This window comes from Tachypleus tridentatus, chromosome 13, assembly GCF_004210375.1.
Source record: "Tachypleus tridentatus isolate NWPU-2018 chromosome 13, ASM421037v1, whole genome shotgun sequence".
Classification (NCBI taxonomy): domain Eukaryota; kingdom Metazoa; phylum Arthropoda; class Merostomata; order Xiphosura; family Limulidae; genus Tachypleus; species Tachypleus tridentatus.
The window spans coordinates 252,568,292-252,584,248 of NC_134837.1; the positions used below are offsets into that span (position 1 = coordinate 252,568,292).

At 32.5% G+C, this 15,957-nt stretch overlaps 3 protein-coding genes across 3 annotated transcripts in view; 1 reads left to right on the forward strand and 2 right to left on the reverse strand.

The window, feature by feature from the left end:
* Positions 1-795: 795 nt before the first annotated feature.
* Positions 796-1,677, forward strand: LOC143236513 (uncharacterized). Its single transcript, XM_076474814.1, has one exon. It carries the CDS (start codon positions 796-798, stop codon positions 1,675-1,677), a length of 882 nt encoding a protein of 293 aa, XP_076330929.1.
* Positions 1,678-4,779: 3,102 nt separating this feature from the next.
* On the reverse strand, positions 4,780-9,393 carry LOC143236650 (uncharacterized). The gene is made up of 5 exons (XM_076475023.1): positions 9,075-9,393; positions 8,267-8,369; positions 6,403-6,564; positions 5,793-5,897; positions 4,780-5,278 (listed from the first exon to the last, which is right to left on the reverse strand). The coding sequence occupies exons 1-5, from the start codon at positions 9,185-9,187 to the stop codon at positions 5,126-5,128; spliced, it is 636 nt and encodes a 211-aa protein (XP_076331138.1). The 5' UTR covers positions 9,188-9,393; the 3' UTR covers positions 4,780-5,125.
* A 625-nt stretch (positions 9,394-10,018) lies between these two features.
* The window catches only part of LOC143236514 (telomerase protein component 1-like), a 79,309-nt gene continuing 73,370 nt past the window's right edge, over positions 10,019-15,957 (reverse strand). Inside the window, exons 45-47 of the mRNA XM_076474815.1 lie at positions 14,525-14,651; positions 13,148-13,239; positions 10,019-10,409 (exon numbers count right to left, since the gene is read on the reverse strand). Of these exons, the coding sequence (XP_076330930.1) occupies positions 10,182-10,409; positions 13,148-13,239; positions 14,525-14,651 (447 nt within the window). The 3' untranslated portion in view covers positions 10,019-10,181. The remainder of the gene's footprint in view (positions 10,410-13,147; positions 13,240-14,524; positions 14,652-15,957) is intronic.

The window sequence follows — 15,957 nt, forward strand, 5'->3', positions numbered from 1 at the left end:
AAATGACTGGATCTTTCAGCAGGACAATGCTGCAATCCATATGCCTGCAGGACAAAGGACTTTTTAATGGAGAATAACGCGATTCTTTTGGACCATCCAGCGTGTTCGCCCAAACCGAACCCTATTGACAATATTTGGAAGTGGATGGCAAGGGAAGTCTAGAGAAATCGATGTCAATTCCAAACAGTGCATGATCTTCGTTAAGCCATCTTCACCACTTGGAATAACATTCCAGCCAGTCCTTACAAACGCTTATATCGACCATGCCAAAATGTATGCCAAATTTCTCAGCTTTATAAATATAAGACAAAACAAAGAAAAAAAGATTTAATCTTTCGAGATTAGGTATTCAAATTAGCCTTAAGCAGGATTACTTGTTTATTCATTCATGATAAAATAGTAAAGGTTTGGTTTGTTTTGAATTTCGCGCATAGCTACTCGAGGATTATCCTTCCCTAATTTAGCAGAATAAAAGTAGAGGGAAGGCAGTTAATCACTACCACCCACCGCCAGCTCTTGGGCTACTCTTTTTACCAACGAATAGTGGGATTGACCGTGATATTCTAACGTCCCTATGGCTGAAAGGGCAAGCGTGTTTGTGTGACGGAGATTCGAACCTGCGACCATCGGATTATGAAAGAAATGGTATGTACTGTAGTAGTTTCTTCTTTCAGTTGGTTAACTTACACTAATTTACTTTGTACTTTATGTTTCAATGATTTTATCAAAAGTAAATTTAAATTATTCCATGTTTTAAGGTCGATTACTCGAATAAATACAAGAGATTTGTTGGCGATGGAATCCAGGTTGACCAAAGAAGAAGCCCTGTATTTTGCATCTAAAGTTCTTGAGATACCAGAGGCTAAGAGAAAATTGGCAACAGATCGCAGTGCTTTCCTAGATCATCTTATAGAGACGATCCACCAAGTAATTCCTTATCATAATATATCTTTCCTTTCACTGGAACCGGAACATCGTTACATACCAACATGGGCTGGAATTAAAGAAGCCATGATGGCTAAACAAGGAGGATCGTGTTACATTCTCAATGTCTTTGTGAAATATTTGCTTCAAGCTTTGGGGTTTGACGTGTATCATACTGCATCTGCGTTTGGATTTCCAAACAATCATATTGCCACAATTGTTCGAAACTTGTCGGCACGTGGCACTAAACATCTGGTGGATTTCAACGCCTTCCCAACGTTCAAGGCAATCCCATTAGATTTCGAAGAAGAATCACCAGTTTATAGCATGTCATATCTCAAATTTAAGTTTGTTCGTCAAGGAAATTTAATAATACGAGTTCATAAAACTTTAGACGTTCTTGTACCCGAGAATCGGCGTGATAAAGACGGTTGGTCTGATTATTTTATTTTTGATCTTGAACCTCGAGATCTTTCTTACTTTGAAGAACACATGACTAAAGCATACCTCGTTGCAGAAGTGAACCCTCCAGTCTTAGAAAATTTATATTTTATTAGCTTTCCTGGACTCAAACTCTGCGGTATCAAAAATAAGTTTGAGCTCTCAGAAGGAGCCGATCAGAAAATTCAATACCAGCAGCTTTCATCAAAGTTCGAAGTGGTTCAGTCAATTATTAACAAATGTCCACAAATTCCCGAAGATCAAATCATCTTAGCGATTGACAGAATAAATTTGTTCACTGTTTACAAGTAAAGACGAAACGTGTTGCTTCATCCTTTTATTACTTCCTGAAGAAAATAAAAGATTCAACTTTCTTATTGTATTAAATGTTTAAATCATGTGTCGAAATGAAGTTGCGTATTTGTAGCCTTAGGCAAAGTTTTATTTTTTTCTTATCAATAAAAGAAATGTTTTAACCGTTTTATTATATAAATTGTTTAGCATTACATTTAAAGGTAACTGTATTTACCATTCCTTAAAGTTGTAAACTATATGAACGATATACTGTAATTTTTTTTATTTCCAATAAACTCGAATATTTTTCCCCAAAATAGTTTCTTTTCGCATTTACTTCGATCCTGTGAACATCACTTTACTCTTTTGTGAAGACTGGGTGGTACAAAACACTTATATAAATTGATTTATTTTTGGGCAAATTATCTCTTCGACGTTTTGTTAACATAATAATTACAGCGCTGGACGGTGAATCGAAGGCTCGAGACCAGTACTATTTTACCTGCTTTATCATCCTTGGATAAGTTATGAAAGTAAATGTTTATTCTGGTGTTTGGTTCCAAAGGCCTAAAAAATCCACTGTACTAGCTGATTCTACTGGGTTTTTGGTTAATAAATCAAATTAAGAACAGCTACTAGTACGTGAACTCTAAAGGACTTTTTTAACCTGCCCGTTTAACCCACATGCTCAAAAGATGGGAGTTCAGGTTGAGAATTCCAATTCCTTTCTTTGATAAAACGTTTTCATTGGACTGTTTGTTTCTTACAAAACTGTCAAGGTAATGAAAGAATGCTTTTTATGTATTTATCTTTACCATAAAAAAGAAATGATTTAGCTAACCCAGAAATCACTACAATCAACCATCCGCGATGCTCGTTCCAGTCAGCACTGGTCCCTTCCCAAAAATAATATAAACTAATTGGTGATCATACAAGCTCGAACTTATAATTTCTTGCAAAGTTACTATTGGATGTTTGTTTTTAAATTTGCAGTAGTCGTCCCTAATTTAGCAGTGTAAGACTGGAGGGAAGGCAGCTAGTCATCACCCCCCTCCCCAACGCCAACTCTTGGGCTACTCTTTTGCCGCCAACGAATAGTGGAATTGACCATGACTTTATAACGCCCCAACGGCGAAAAGGGGCGAGCATGCTTGGAGGGATGGGTTTCGAACCTACAACCCTCATATTGCGAGTAGAGAGCCCTGCAAAGTTATTTTATTGGTGGGAGACTTTTGGAGCACACTGACTGCTAATTAGCAGCATATATAAAACCCAATTCAGAATCATTTTGACTAAAACAATCAAATAAACAACAAGCTAACGTTTAACTCCATTTTGTTTCCAACTAACGTCTGGCTATCTGTGCTGTATCCATTACAGATATCTTACACAGATTATAGGGTTAAAAGCTCTCAAGCTGATAGGTTAACTATCAGATAAAAGTTTTGTTTGACAAATAATAATTTTTGGTAACGTTTTTACGAAAATTTCTGTTACACACATGTGTGTTTTATCTGTTTTCGCGAAATGCCTCAAAACTGGTAATATTCTATTTTAACTGTTTCAAATACAGGATGGGGCCATTTGATTTCGAGCTCAAAGGGCACCTTAAATTTAAACACTCGTTAAAGATTTTAGCATTAGTCAAGTTTCTCGACTTATTTTTGGCACCCTTGGCAAACCAAAAAATATTGGATGTAACTTCGTAAACATACACATATGATCACTGAACCATGGCAACTAACTGTACCTCTCCTATGTATGTCGTATAATTTTATATCTTTTGGACAACAGATACCATCCAGTTTTGAATTCTGACCACAATTTGTCATTTTTTATAGAAGAGTTAACACAAAAGATCACAAAATCACTATATTGAGAAATGGGAAGACAACTTGTGACAAGAATACAAGGACACTACAAGATTAATGAAAATGGAGAGATTAGCCATTGTTGAACATACTACGTAAACTGGACACAATAAAGACTCCGCCAAAAATAGAATAATCTACTCAGACAACGTTTGGAAAACAAGAAAAATAAAGGGCTCTTGTTGTATCAACAAAATAAAATGTTAGTTAAACAAAAAACTTTAGCGAGCCTAGAAATGAGAAACTTATGGCTACCATTGGTTGAATTCACATTCAGTTGCTCCACCAATCAAAATCAAGAACGAACAACCAATTAAAGCGCATCAACCTGAATAATATGTAAGGCCTACAGTACTTTGCATATGGGTCACTTAGTATGTCAAATGTACAGGATTTGTATAGTTGATGTTTATGAAGATATTATGAGCATATTGTAAGTTCTGTTTTTTGTATAAAGTTTATCACTATGCAACTGACTTTATGAAAAATTGTAATCTGTAAATGTGATGAAACAAACGCTGGGGCTGGCGTTATGTCTTCTCTAGAACTGGAAGCACTGACCTACTGATGCAGGTCTCTGCCGTCTGATTCTGCTGATTGTAATTAGTTCATCGGTTGTCAGATTAAAAAAGTCTAAAACATCTCATTTCAAACCAACATCATGAAGACAACTGCTCCTCTGGTTTTCTTTAAGGCTTTTACTTGCATCTGTAGAACGAAAATCCAACTGTCCAGAGAAACCACTATTAACTGGTCAAAATTATCAAAAGCCTAGGATATGGAAGGAAGTTAAGGGCACCCAGGTTGCTGACAGTGTTGAGATCACAATACTAATTTAGGGGTTACATGCACAGTACTGGGGCTCTACCCTAGAGCAGATGTAAGGCCCATAGATACCATGCATACTTACCAATAATCTGGAAGCTTAATGTTCATACCCCATAATTAAAACTTTGTATATTATCTTAAGTTTTATTCACTCTGGTACACTTTATGAATTCACCTACAAATAACTTTTAATTCTGCTATTACGGTGAAGAGGAACAGAAGTTTCTGAGTGCCCCCTGGTTGTCTAATAGTCCCTTTATTAGATTTTACACCCATAGTAACTGTCAAGTCGATATAATATGCATAAACCAGTACATTAATTTTGTTCCTTCACACAGTGTAAATGCCCAACCAAGTCATAGGGTAACCTTGGTTAAACTTACTGAATAATTTTTGGATTAAAAAATGAAATTCACATAACTTTATTTAATTCTATTATTTAATGTGTCATGAAATTTCCATAATTTTACTCAGAGATTTTTCAACTAAGAAGCCGAGTCCAAAAAGCAATCTACAAGTGATTAAAATGTGGTTCAAAACAAAATCAAAATGTACATCGTCATCAACTGAAATTATTGGAGATTTTATACAGTATTATCTGTTCTAATGTAAAATACAGATAATTTACAAAAAAATATTTTTTATATCACGATATTTAATCTAGTATCACATAAATAATTTATCACAAGATTACTGAAATCAAATTAATTTATATGTATATCTGAAGTGATGCAGTGCCTAACAAATAAGGGTTTTTTCTCCTGGTATTATTCCAAACTGGTTTTCCACAGAAGCAGATGAACGTGACCACTGGCTGTGCCACAGACAATACGAATGTTGTCCACTGTTCTTAACATTTTACGGCCAAAAGTATGTACAGAAACTGCACTGATAGGTACTGGCATGTGAAACTGTCCCAGCTGTAAAAGAAATTAGGTGAGAACATCAAGTGGATTTCTAGTCTATTCTTCATTTTGAAGTTTTCCATGTGAAAGCAAAATTCTCATCAACAAGAGAAAACTGTACAATTAGAGCAAATCATTTGTAGTATTCAGTGATGTTGAGAAAACCCACTTGTAGAGAATATATATAAAATCGGTTAGCGGTTGAGAACATTTTTACTTAAGAGGAGTGAACAACGTTTCAACCTTCTTCGGTCATCTTCTTCGGAACCTGATGTTGACCGAAACATTGTTCACTCCTCTACTGAACCCAAACGAGCCGACATATAATATTTGTAGTATTGTTTTCAAAGAACAACATTTCTCATGAAAATGTAATGTGACTTTAAATTTACCATTTTCAAAATCTGTAGTGATAAATGACATGTTTAAACAATTAAATAATTTGTTCTTAGAGAATGAGAGTACGGCTATTCAAAGTGTGCCATTAAGACAAACATATTATAAGAGTACAAAATAAACTAGACAATACCTGTTTCTGACTGAACAGATCCCACACCTTCAGTGTTCCATCAAGTGAAGATGTAAATAAAAACATTTCTGTACAGCAAATAGCTGTCACAGACTTTGTGTGCATCTGTAAAAATACAATGCAGATAACAGACTATATACAGTCAAATCATAAATTATGTTACGGCTAATAAACAAGTATAGGTCAACTGGGTCTTGAAGACAAGATTGTACTGATGATTTACAGAAATTAAAAGTTTTTTTTACATTTTTACAAGTAATGTTAAACCAAAACATAGATTTCTCTCAAAAAAACGTTTTTACTACAATTTCTCTTGTTTGTCATGGAAACAAAGCATCAGAAGAGTTAGTTGTCTCCCAAAGACCAACCTGTACAAAAGTATAATTACTTCTCAAACAACATCCAACAAAACAGTTGCTACCATACATTTTTATAAATGTCTTTCAAAGCTATACTAAACAGAATTTCTTTTCAATGTTTATGTCTCCTAATGATGTTGAAACAGATTATTTCCTCCAAATGAGTTTAATTAGGATTTAAAGAAATCTCTCGGTGTTTGAGAATAGAATCAAAATATAAGCTAATATATTTAATAAAAACTATAACGTACCCTAACAACTGTAGTGCCACCTTCCTTGATTATTGTGACAAAGCCGTGCACATCTCCGACAAACACAGCTCCATCAGCAATGGTCAAAAGTGCTGTTGGCCATACACCTACTGTAACTTGGTCTTTTGTTGAAGTTATCTGTGACACCAGTTTGCACAAAGGCTACCAGAAAGGTTGATTTTAAATTAAGGAAATAGAATAATTATACAAAATCAAGCGGAAGCAACAGATACTGCAGTTAAAATCTTATATAGCCTTTCCACACAGAACTAATACAATTAGGAAGGATGTTGTGTTTCCACATCAAAAATAACAATACATACAAAACAAACTTAAAGACTTTTACTTCAGTTAGAGAAATAAAGGTTAAAGATAAGTGTTAGAGAAATAAAGGTTAAAGATAAGTGCAACTAAAAACCTAAATTAGCTAAAAATTCTGAAAGACTGAAGACATTTCTTTTAAAATTAAATTGGTTTATAATCATCTCTACCAACACATTAATTATATCTCATTATAGCTTCATTTTGAAACAACATATTTAACTGACCAATGTCTAGATAGTTTTACTTTACTCTGACTGAACATACACATCTTTTAAAATAAATGTTTTGAAAACCTATAATAGCTAAAATTCTGAATAATTGCTTTCTATAAAAATCTAAAAGTTCTAATTTCACAGCCTTAAATTAATAAAGAAAAAAAAACGTGTATTAATTTACAAAGGTTTTCTTTCATAGCAGAGAAACCTGATTGGGTTCTAAATTGGAAACGTAATTAAAACATATGCATATACATACATTTTATATACTAGTGGATAAACCACAAAGTACTTAGTTACATCTATATGTATCACCATGGTTATCAAGCTTCTACAAGAGTTAATGCCCATACCAGCCATCCTGAGATACATTTTCACTTCAAGTGGGTTCCTTGTTATAACAAATCACTGATAAATTATCATCATATGAGGTGAACGAACAGTTGTAGATGCCTGTATTTTTTAGTATTTTGTGTTTTATATCTGAACAACAACTTACATGACACTTGTTAAACAAGGTCACAGACCTTAAATATTCAGGAACAGACATCCCTTATTAAAACTGCTAATCAGATGAAGGTTAACTGGCTGTTAGCACCTGCCACCTACATAGCTACTTTTAACCAAATCACAGGGCTGACTGTCATGGCTACAACATGTCTACAGAAGATGATTAATGGCATACTGTGACTCAAACCTTAGTCCTCACAACCCATACCTCAGTGTGATAACTACAGAAGATTAATGGCATACTGTAGCTCAAATCTTAGTCCTCACAACCCACAGCTCACTGTGATAACTACAGAAGAAAATTAAAGGCATACTCTGTCTCAAACTTTGGTCCTCACAACCCACAGCTCAGTGTGGTAACTACAGAAGATTAATGGCATACTGTGGCTCAAATCTTAATCCTCACAACCTGCAGCTCAATGTGATAACTACAGAAGATTAATGGCATACTGTGGCTCAAACCTTAGTCCTCATAACCCATAGCTCAGTGTGATAACTACAAGGTCATATTAACCAAAATACAAAACATGGATCTAGAAACTGTCCAAAACTTTAAAGGATCTCGGATATTACTAACAGCTTTTCTTATAACTGCATTTAAATAAATATAATAAGTAGTGGTCAACCTTCAGCTCAGTTTAAACTTATCACCTGTTGAACACTAAATCAAATCTGCAAGGCAAAGATGTTGAGCAACCATACCACTCAAAGATTATTTTAGTAGGTTACTTCTATAGCAAGTCTTCTGTGAAAAGAACAGATGTCAAAACACATTTATTTTTTACAATATATCATTCTGTTAAATTTCTTTTTACCTGAGGATTACTGCAGATGTCATCACAGGATAATATGTCACCTTTTTCATCAGCAAAGAACATACCTAGGGTGTCTCCTGGTACTAAACATGAAGCTGTGAGCCTGATAAAAAGAACATACATATATCACCAAGTTTCTGCACAACTCAGCAGCTTGTTTTAGAATTTTTCTGCCCAATCAAAAGCACATGTAATTATTATGAAATTATTACTCCTTAAAAAAGTAAGTATTAATGTTTTGTGTCTAACTTAATATTCCTTCTTTTTACACATATTTTATTAAACATAGCCTACAATTCCACCCATTTATCACCTCCTACTGTTGAGTAGAGACCTGTGAATAATATTTGTGAGTTTTAATACTTGCCCCAATAACCTTAGTTAGTGTATTCAAATTAGTTGTTTGTTTTTGATTCTGTTTGGAAGAACGACTGAATGTGGTTTCAACCAATGGTAGTCACAGGTTTCTAATTTCTAATGATCCTTAGGCTTGATGTGGTTAACTAATATAAGCTGCAAAATTTGAAAACAACACCATGAACTTAGTGAAAACACTTAAATCCAAATGAAAATTGTAAGTTTTGCAACTATAAGGTCAGATCCTCTAAAGATGGAATTGAATGTTACTTAATAACGTCAACCCTTAATTAATTCACACTGTACAATAAAACTTTGTTCATTTAGCATGAAGGATAACAATAATAATATCAAACAAATTTAATATTGTAATTTTTAACAAGATATTAATTTATATGTATTTTGAGGAAGTATTTTCACATAAACAGCAATAAAGAACAAGAAGGTATACCAGTTGTCCGTTAAATGGACTATTCTTAGACTTCTACAAGTTCTGTCTGTCAGATAGAGATCACCTTGTTGGGTGCCTATGGCAACACAATCTCCCTTTGATGCATAATTCATGGTGGTAACTTCACCCAATAACTTGTGCTGATTCTGAACTCTACAGTAAAATAAACACTGAATTAATCTTCAAGTATAACACAGTCAAATAACAAAATAGTTGTTTATTCTGTGAAAATTATTAATAATTATAATTAATTTTCAATTACTAATTTGTTCATTGTTTACTGGTGTACATATAAATAATTTAAACATTTCATCCAACACTACTTTCCTGTATATTTATATTAAACAATTTTACATAAATCTATGAATTAAAAAAAAATAACTGAAAACTATAACACCTTTGAAGAGTTGACTATATTTCTTCTTCCCAACCAAAAATAATCAATTATTTGAATATTCAAGTTTTTAGTCAATTTTGAAATTCTCTTTCATATGTGATCTTGTGTGTTAAATCTTCTATAAAAATAATATAAATCCAGATCAGAATACCACACAGGGTTGTCCAAAAGTAATGACTCTATGACACACACAAAAAATATACATTTTCTGAGAGCAACACCTATTCACAGTTTAAGTACAAACAAATATAAATAAAAAGAAATAGATCAGTTAGAAACCATCTTTTTTTCTTATGGGAATTCCTTATGACACCTTTCCTTTACTGACTGAAAAACCACATAGTAAATGAGTACTATTACTTTTGGGCAATTCATATATTACATATACATGTGACAAAAAGCTAAAAATTATAACAAGACCTATGTAAAGGTTAGTTAATGTTGAAGAAAACTACAAGATATTATGACATGATGGAATAGGTTTAAATTGTATGAAATATCAATGTAATAATTTATCTATTTATGATCCACACTCCATTAACCATACAAGTCTTCTGTTTTCTTAGTGACATTTAGAGATTCATTCTTTTACTTTCATAGTGAGTGTATCATAATTATTTTTTTGTTTAACTGAATCTGAACCGAACCTACCTCTTCATGGCCACAGTAACTAATGGCAGATAAGCTACCGTTTATGGTCAACTCCCATATTACCAGCTTTCCCAACTCATCCCCACTGAGAATGTGACGCCATTGTCCGAAATCCTAACTATGTTCACTCGACCCTTGTGGTGTTTAGAATTATCATCTGTTAAAGTCTTCAAGTTCCAAAACTTCACGGTTCGATCTTGAGAAGTTGAGATTAACTGTTCATTGTTTATCACAGCACATCCCAGTACTGGCTCACTATGTCCATACAAGGTGCACTTTTCTATTCTCTTATAATATGAAAGGATATGAAACAACTTATTACCTAATTCCTTAATATGTGTAAGAGAGTTTAAAATTTATGAATTACTTTATAACTGTTTAATTCATTAAATATATTGAACATTTATAGAACAAACTCCAAATTGTCTGGTTACGTTTTTTTTCACATGATAAGAAAGAAACTTATTTTTAATAGGACTTTTCTAAATATAATGAGAAGTCAAACACAAGTGCAGTTTAAAATACAATTACTAATGAAGCAGTAAAATAGAATCAGTATATAACAATTAAAAAAACCTATAAGTAACGTGTAGAGAAAGACATAAGATTTAAACTTCTTTGCAATCACAATAATTAACCAGTGAAGCAAAGACAACGTCAATTACAATGCTCTAAATAGTCTTATCTGCTACAATATAGTGAATATTAAATGAATAAGAAATAAAAATACCACCTCCCAAGACTCAGAATATTTGATTTATTACATCACACTGGATATGCATGATGTTTATATTTTCCACAGAGGTTCATAATATAAATTAGCTTGTTAAGTATTATGTGTGAAAAGATTTGTAATTTAAGTCATTAGAATAAAGATAATGTGTCTAAATTTCCAAATAAATATACATCAACAATTAAATATCATGTGTGTATTGGTATGTAATACAGATAGTCGAGTACATTATATCAAAATGATTTTGGGGCTACTTCATCTCAATAAAGCACACATTGCCATGTTTGTTTATGATTTATCTGAGGACCATGCACCTTGACAATGGCTCAGAAGTGTAGTTGCTATTGTAAAAGGCTCTGTTGTAATACTTTCATGTCAACAGTACACCATTCTTCCTGAAAGTTTCTTGTAAGATGTTAGTGTACAAGGATGATGGTTTCCTAGTGTCTGTTCAACAGACTGGTCACATGTAAATTCACAAGCATTGCATTGGCATGTCTTCATATAGAATAGCAAGAATGCTGTTTTATTCCTTAGGTGCTTGAAGTATAGAACCATTAAATGGGAGTTACAACTGGAAACCTTATATTGATGAACTTACAACCTGTTGCCCTTTCCAACGAAGATACTTCTTGATTATGTTGTGCACTGTTGCCTGGGGCACATGGAAAGCTACCCTCATTAGTCTTTATGTACTTGGATTCTCACCTGTTACAAGAGACAACACACTTTGCTTTCCATGCTTAAAGAATGATTTATTGCAGGTCTTTTTCTAGATGGTCCTGGTACCCCAAGTTGATCAATAATTTTTTGCTTTCTGTGTAGTTAAGTACATGGAATATCTCTGATGTAAGTACATATTGAAAAGGACTGTTACATACCCTTCCCCAAAATTATTTATTTTTGGTGGCATCACACTACTTACAAAGTGTCATGCAATGTCAAAATGAAATTCTATTACATGTCATTCCACCACAATTTTATATCAACCACGCTTGTCACAATTTTCTGATTTAAACATTCAAAGTCATTTTAACATAATGCACTCAATCCTTTATCAGCACATTAAATACCAAGTGTGAACATGATTGTGATGTGAATCAACACAGTATGATATATGAACTAGTTTGTAACATACATCAACATATTAAGTATCATTCAAGAAAGAAACAGCTATTATCATCCCTAAATTATGTAATAAACAACAACTTTAAAATACATTGATAAATAAACAATAAAAGAAAAAATGTATCAGGTACTTTTTTATATTTAACAGGCTGAGATATCCTTCTTCATTCAATTTACGGGATTAAAATAATGTGTTGGTGGGTTTATGATAAATAACATAAAAATTCTAACTTTCACACAATTTATTTATTAAATATTATTACACTAATCATTATTAACTGATCAAACGTTTTGTATTGGCTTTAAGAACTCAATATATATGAGGTAATAGTCTAAATATTTACGGGAGGTGTGATTTCTGTTACATGCTTTCAACACTTAACTTTTATGTCTCTCCACAGTGTTTCACATGCTTAATTAATCTGTGGTCATTCACTTCAAATGTGTCTTATGGGACAAAGTTGAAAGGTCATGGGTTAAAACAGAAAGTGGTCATAACTCAAGAAATGTATTTTTCATATCGGCATTATGATGGGTGTTGGATTAGAAACTTCATCTGAGCTGACATATTATTGCAACAGTGATGTCCATTGTTTTTTCATTCCATTCTTCCATTAAGAGTGCTAGCACACTCTTTTAAATATAAGACATTCTGTGCCTTCCCCAACACTGTATATTGTGCTAAAAAAAATATTTTTTTTTTTCAGGTGTAAAGATGTGGCACTCCCTACGAATGTAGTTAACATTAATTTCTCCCAAAGATAACAAGTGTTTAATAACATCAATGTTGGGGGGTGGAGGGAGTTATAAACTTTACTAAAAAGTTACAAGCTACCATTCCACAAAGTTTGAGATTGGGCTATTGAACTAGTAGTAGTTTGACAATGGACAGAGAAACAAAATGTATATACACACACACACACACACAATGTTTTATAAGTGTGTGTGGGTGTATAAATATCAAATCTTAAAATGGATCATAACTGTAGTTTTGAAATTTAAAAAATGTTTTATTTAATAGACCACATCCCTCTTTCCATAAGAATAATTTAGCTTGCGTTTATACTCTGCTGTTACATGATCTGAGAAAATAAAAAGAATAGATTTTACACCATGCACTTGTCATGCCATTAATAGTAATATATAATGTTTACAATTACTTACTGCAAAAGGTTTTCTGATTGTAATAGAACCATCTTCTTCTTCTGTTGCAATCAGGCCCCTGAATCGACTTTCTTTGCCCAAGTTTTCATTCTCTATTAAAGGAAGAAAAATACAACAGTAAACCTGATGTGATAACATATAATAAAAACTGCTGAGGAATATACAGATTCATAATATTTTAACAACTTCTTTCTAGAGTTTGGGAAACAAAATACTAAAACAATACATTATAACAGGCTGTATCCCAGGACGACTGGTATTAACAATTTTACAAAAAGAAAACAGAGAATAATATGAAGATGACCTAAGAAGGTCAAAATGTTGTTCTCTGTTTTATTGTGGTAAAAGTGTTCACACCTATACAAGAAGTCAATAGATTCATTTTTACTTCAAGTGAGTTTCTCGTCATTATGAATCAAAGCAGACTTCTACAAAATACACTGTTTGTCTTATTACATCTAATAGAAATAAGTATGAAATTGCATAGTATGGGACTACCAATATATGTAAATTTTAATGTAACTACTGCATGGATATCACCAAAACACTAAGGATCTTGAAAGAACATTCCTATAAAAACCATTTAGAAAAACAATTAACATCCAATATACATCATTCATGGTATATAAAATTAGTGTATGTCATCACAGGTAATCTAACTGATGCAGCTTCTTAGGCTTATGCCATCCCAGGTAAGTATTTACTAACAGAGTAATCGCAGGTTTTATTCTATAACCCCTACATTCAACAACCTGTGGTCTTTTTTGTGGGTTTTTGTTAATTCGTGGCACATCTTGCATAGGAACTTGTCACTGATGGTTTCAAGAGGTTCATTATCAAGAAATTATAAAATTCAAATATGATTTAGAATATGTGAGAGAAAATACCACTTTGCTACGAGCTGAACAACACAAAATATGAAAGATACCTACAGGTTAAATGGAAAAATTCACATTAACTAACAAGCTCAACAGTCACTAATTGTATCTGATGACCATAAGATAACCACTGTATCTTCTCAGTGTTATTCATGTAATATCCAGGCAATTTGTACATACACATCTTTTATGATTTTCTCTGAATCAATCATCTCTCCTTTAACAGTAAAGCACCAAACTGATGAAACAATGCATTGTAATCTTTGTAAGCAAGAATATATTAACAAATATATTTGATTAGCTATGCTCATTTAATCCAGGTTTATTTTTAGATTTTAGTTCTTCTCCAAATAGACAGCTTGCTGTAACTTAAGTTAATACTAAATCTTCAATTGTTATAAATATATTATTGGCACATTTGTCATTGTATGACATTATTAAACCTTTGGAAAGTAGAAATCATAACAAAAACAAACTTTGAAGAATGAGTACAATTTACCTTTCTGCAGGGTAAAAGCTGGGTAGCTTTTGTGGGAATGTAACGCAGGTAGACTGGTAATCAAATTTCCATTTATATTCCACAATGCAGACGAACCATCTACACATCCAGCAAAGATGTAACCTCCCTGAGAAACAGATTTATTTATATATTTACATTTGAGTTATAGCTTATATATCTGCCTGTCTGTATCTATATAAAAAAACACAAGTCCACATTATAAATATAATAAAAATGTTCTGAATTCAGCTTTAAGCCATGATTGTGAATATCTATTCTGTCATTTCTTATTTAATCATACCAGATTTCCTGTAACTCAAGCCATCTGGACAGTCAAAAATGACTGTCTCAGATTCATACCTAAAGAAAAATGTTTGGCAGAAATAAATAAATTATAGACTATACATGATTTCAATAATATAATTTTTTTTTTACTGCAAAGTTAGACAACAGGCTATCTCCACTCTGTCCATTCTGGGAAATCAAATCCCAAGTTTTAGCACTATGTTTGTAAACTTACTGTTGAACAACTGAGAGAAGGCTTAAGTTATGGAACATTTAGTAGTAAGTAAAATAAAACAAATGTTACTGTAACGACTTTAACATGGATTGAAATAATGACATTTATCAAGTAATGTGTTACACATGGCAAGATAACTTTTAAGTAGATCAGTTACAGCTCTCTGTATTTGAAATAAATCATACATAATTACTTTATCTAAAATATTTTATAAATGGTTAGAAAGACAATCTTATCAATAAGATAAAACATTTAATAATACCAGTTGTTCCACTTTAGTCAGTATATTTATTGTACTTTCATATCGATTCCTGTCATCTGCAGAAATGTAATTTACTTTTAACTAAACACTGTTTATTCATGAAAAATCTCATGAAACTGAAATATATATATATATATTGTATGTCTTACAAGATTCATATTATTATTATAAAATTAATGCAGTTTAAAAATGTTGTGACTATAATTCCAATCTCAAAACTGCATTACAGAGTTTTTAATACATAAAATTGGTATCTTAACAGAAACAACTATATGCTCATATTAAAAAGAAAACAAGTATTGGTTATGGGTAACTAAAGTTAATGCATCTCAGTGCTAATTTAATTAACTGGCATTTTCTACCTGTTTAACAATTTAAGCAACACAAGATAAACGACCAAGCTAAAGACCTCAAGGTTCAGGTAAAGTCATCCCAAATTTTGAACTTCAAATTGGAGAAAAGGGCAAATTAGAGCTGTGGCATGCATTTTGAAACCTCAAACCTTTAAATATGAAGCACAACATGCTAACCACTAGGCCATGCATGGCCCATTCTTACTGACATATACCACCAATATTACCTTCTTCAGTTTTACTATATGATACAGAAACAAATGTGACACTTGTATATTTAAGTAATGTATTTCTTATA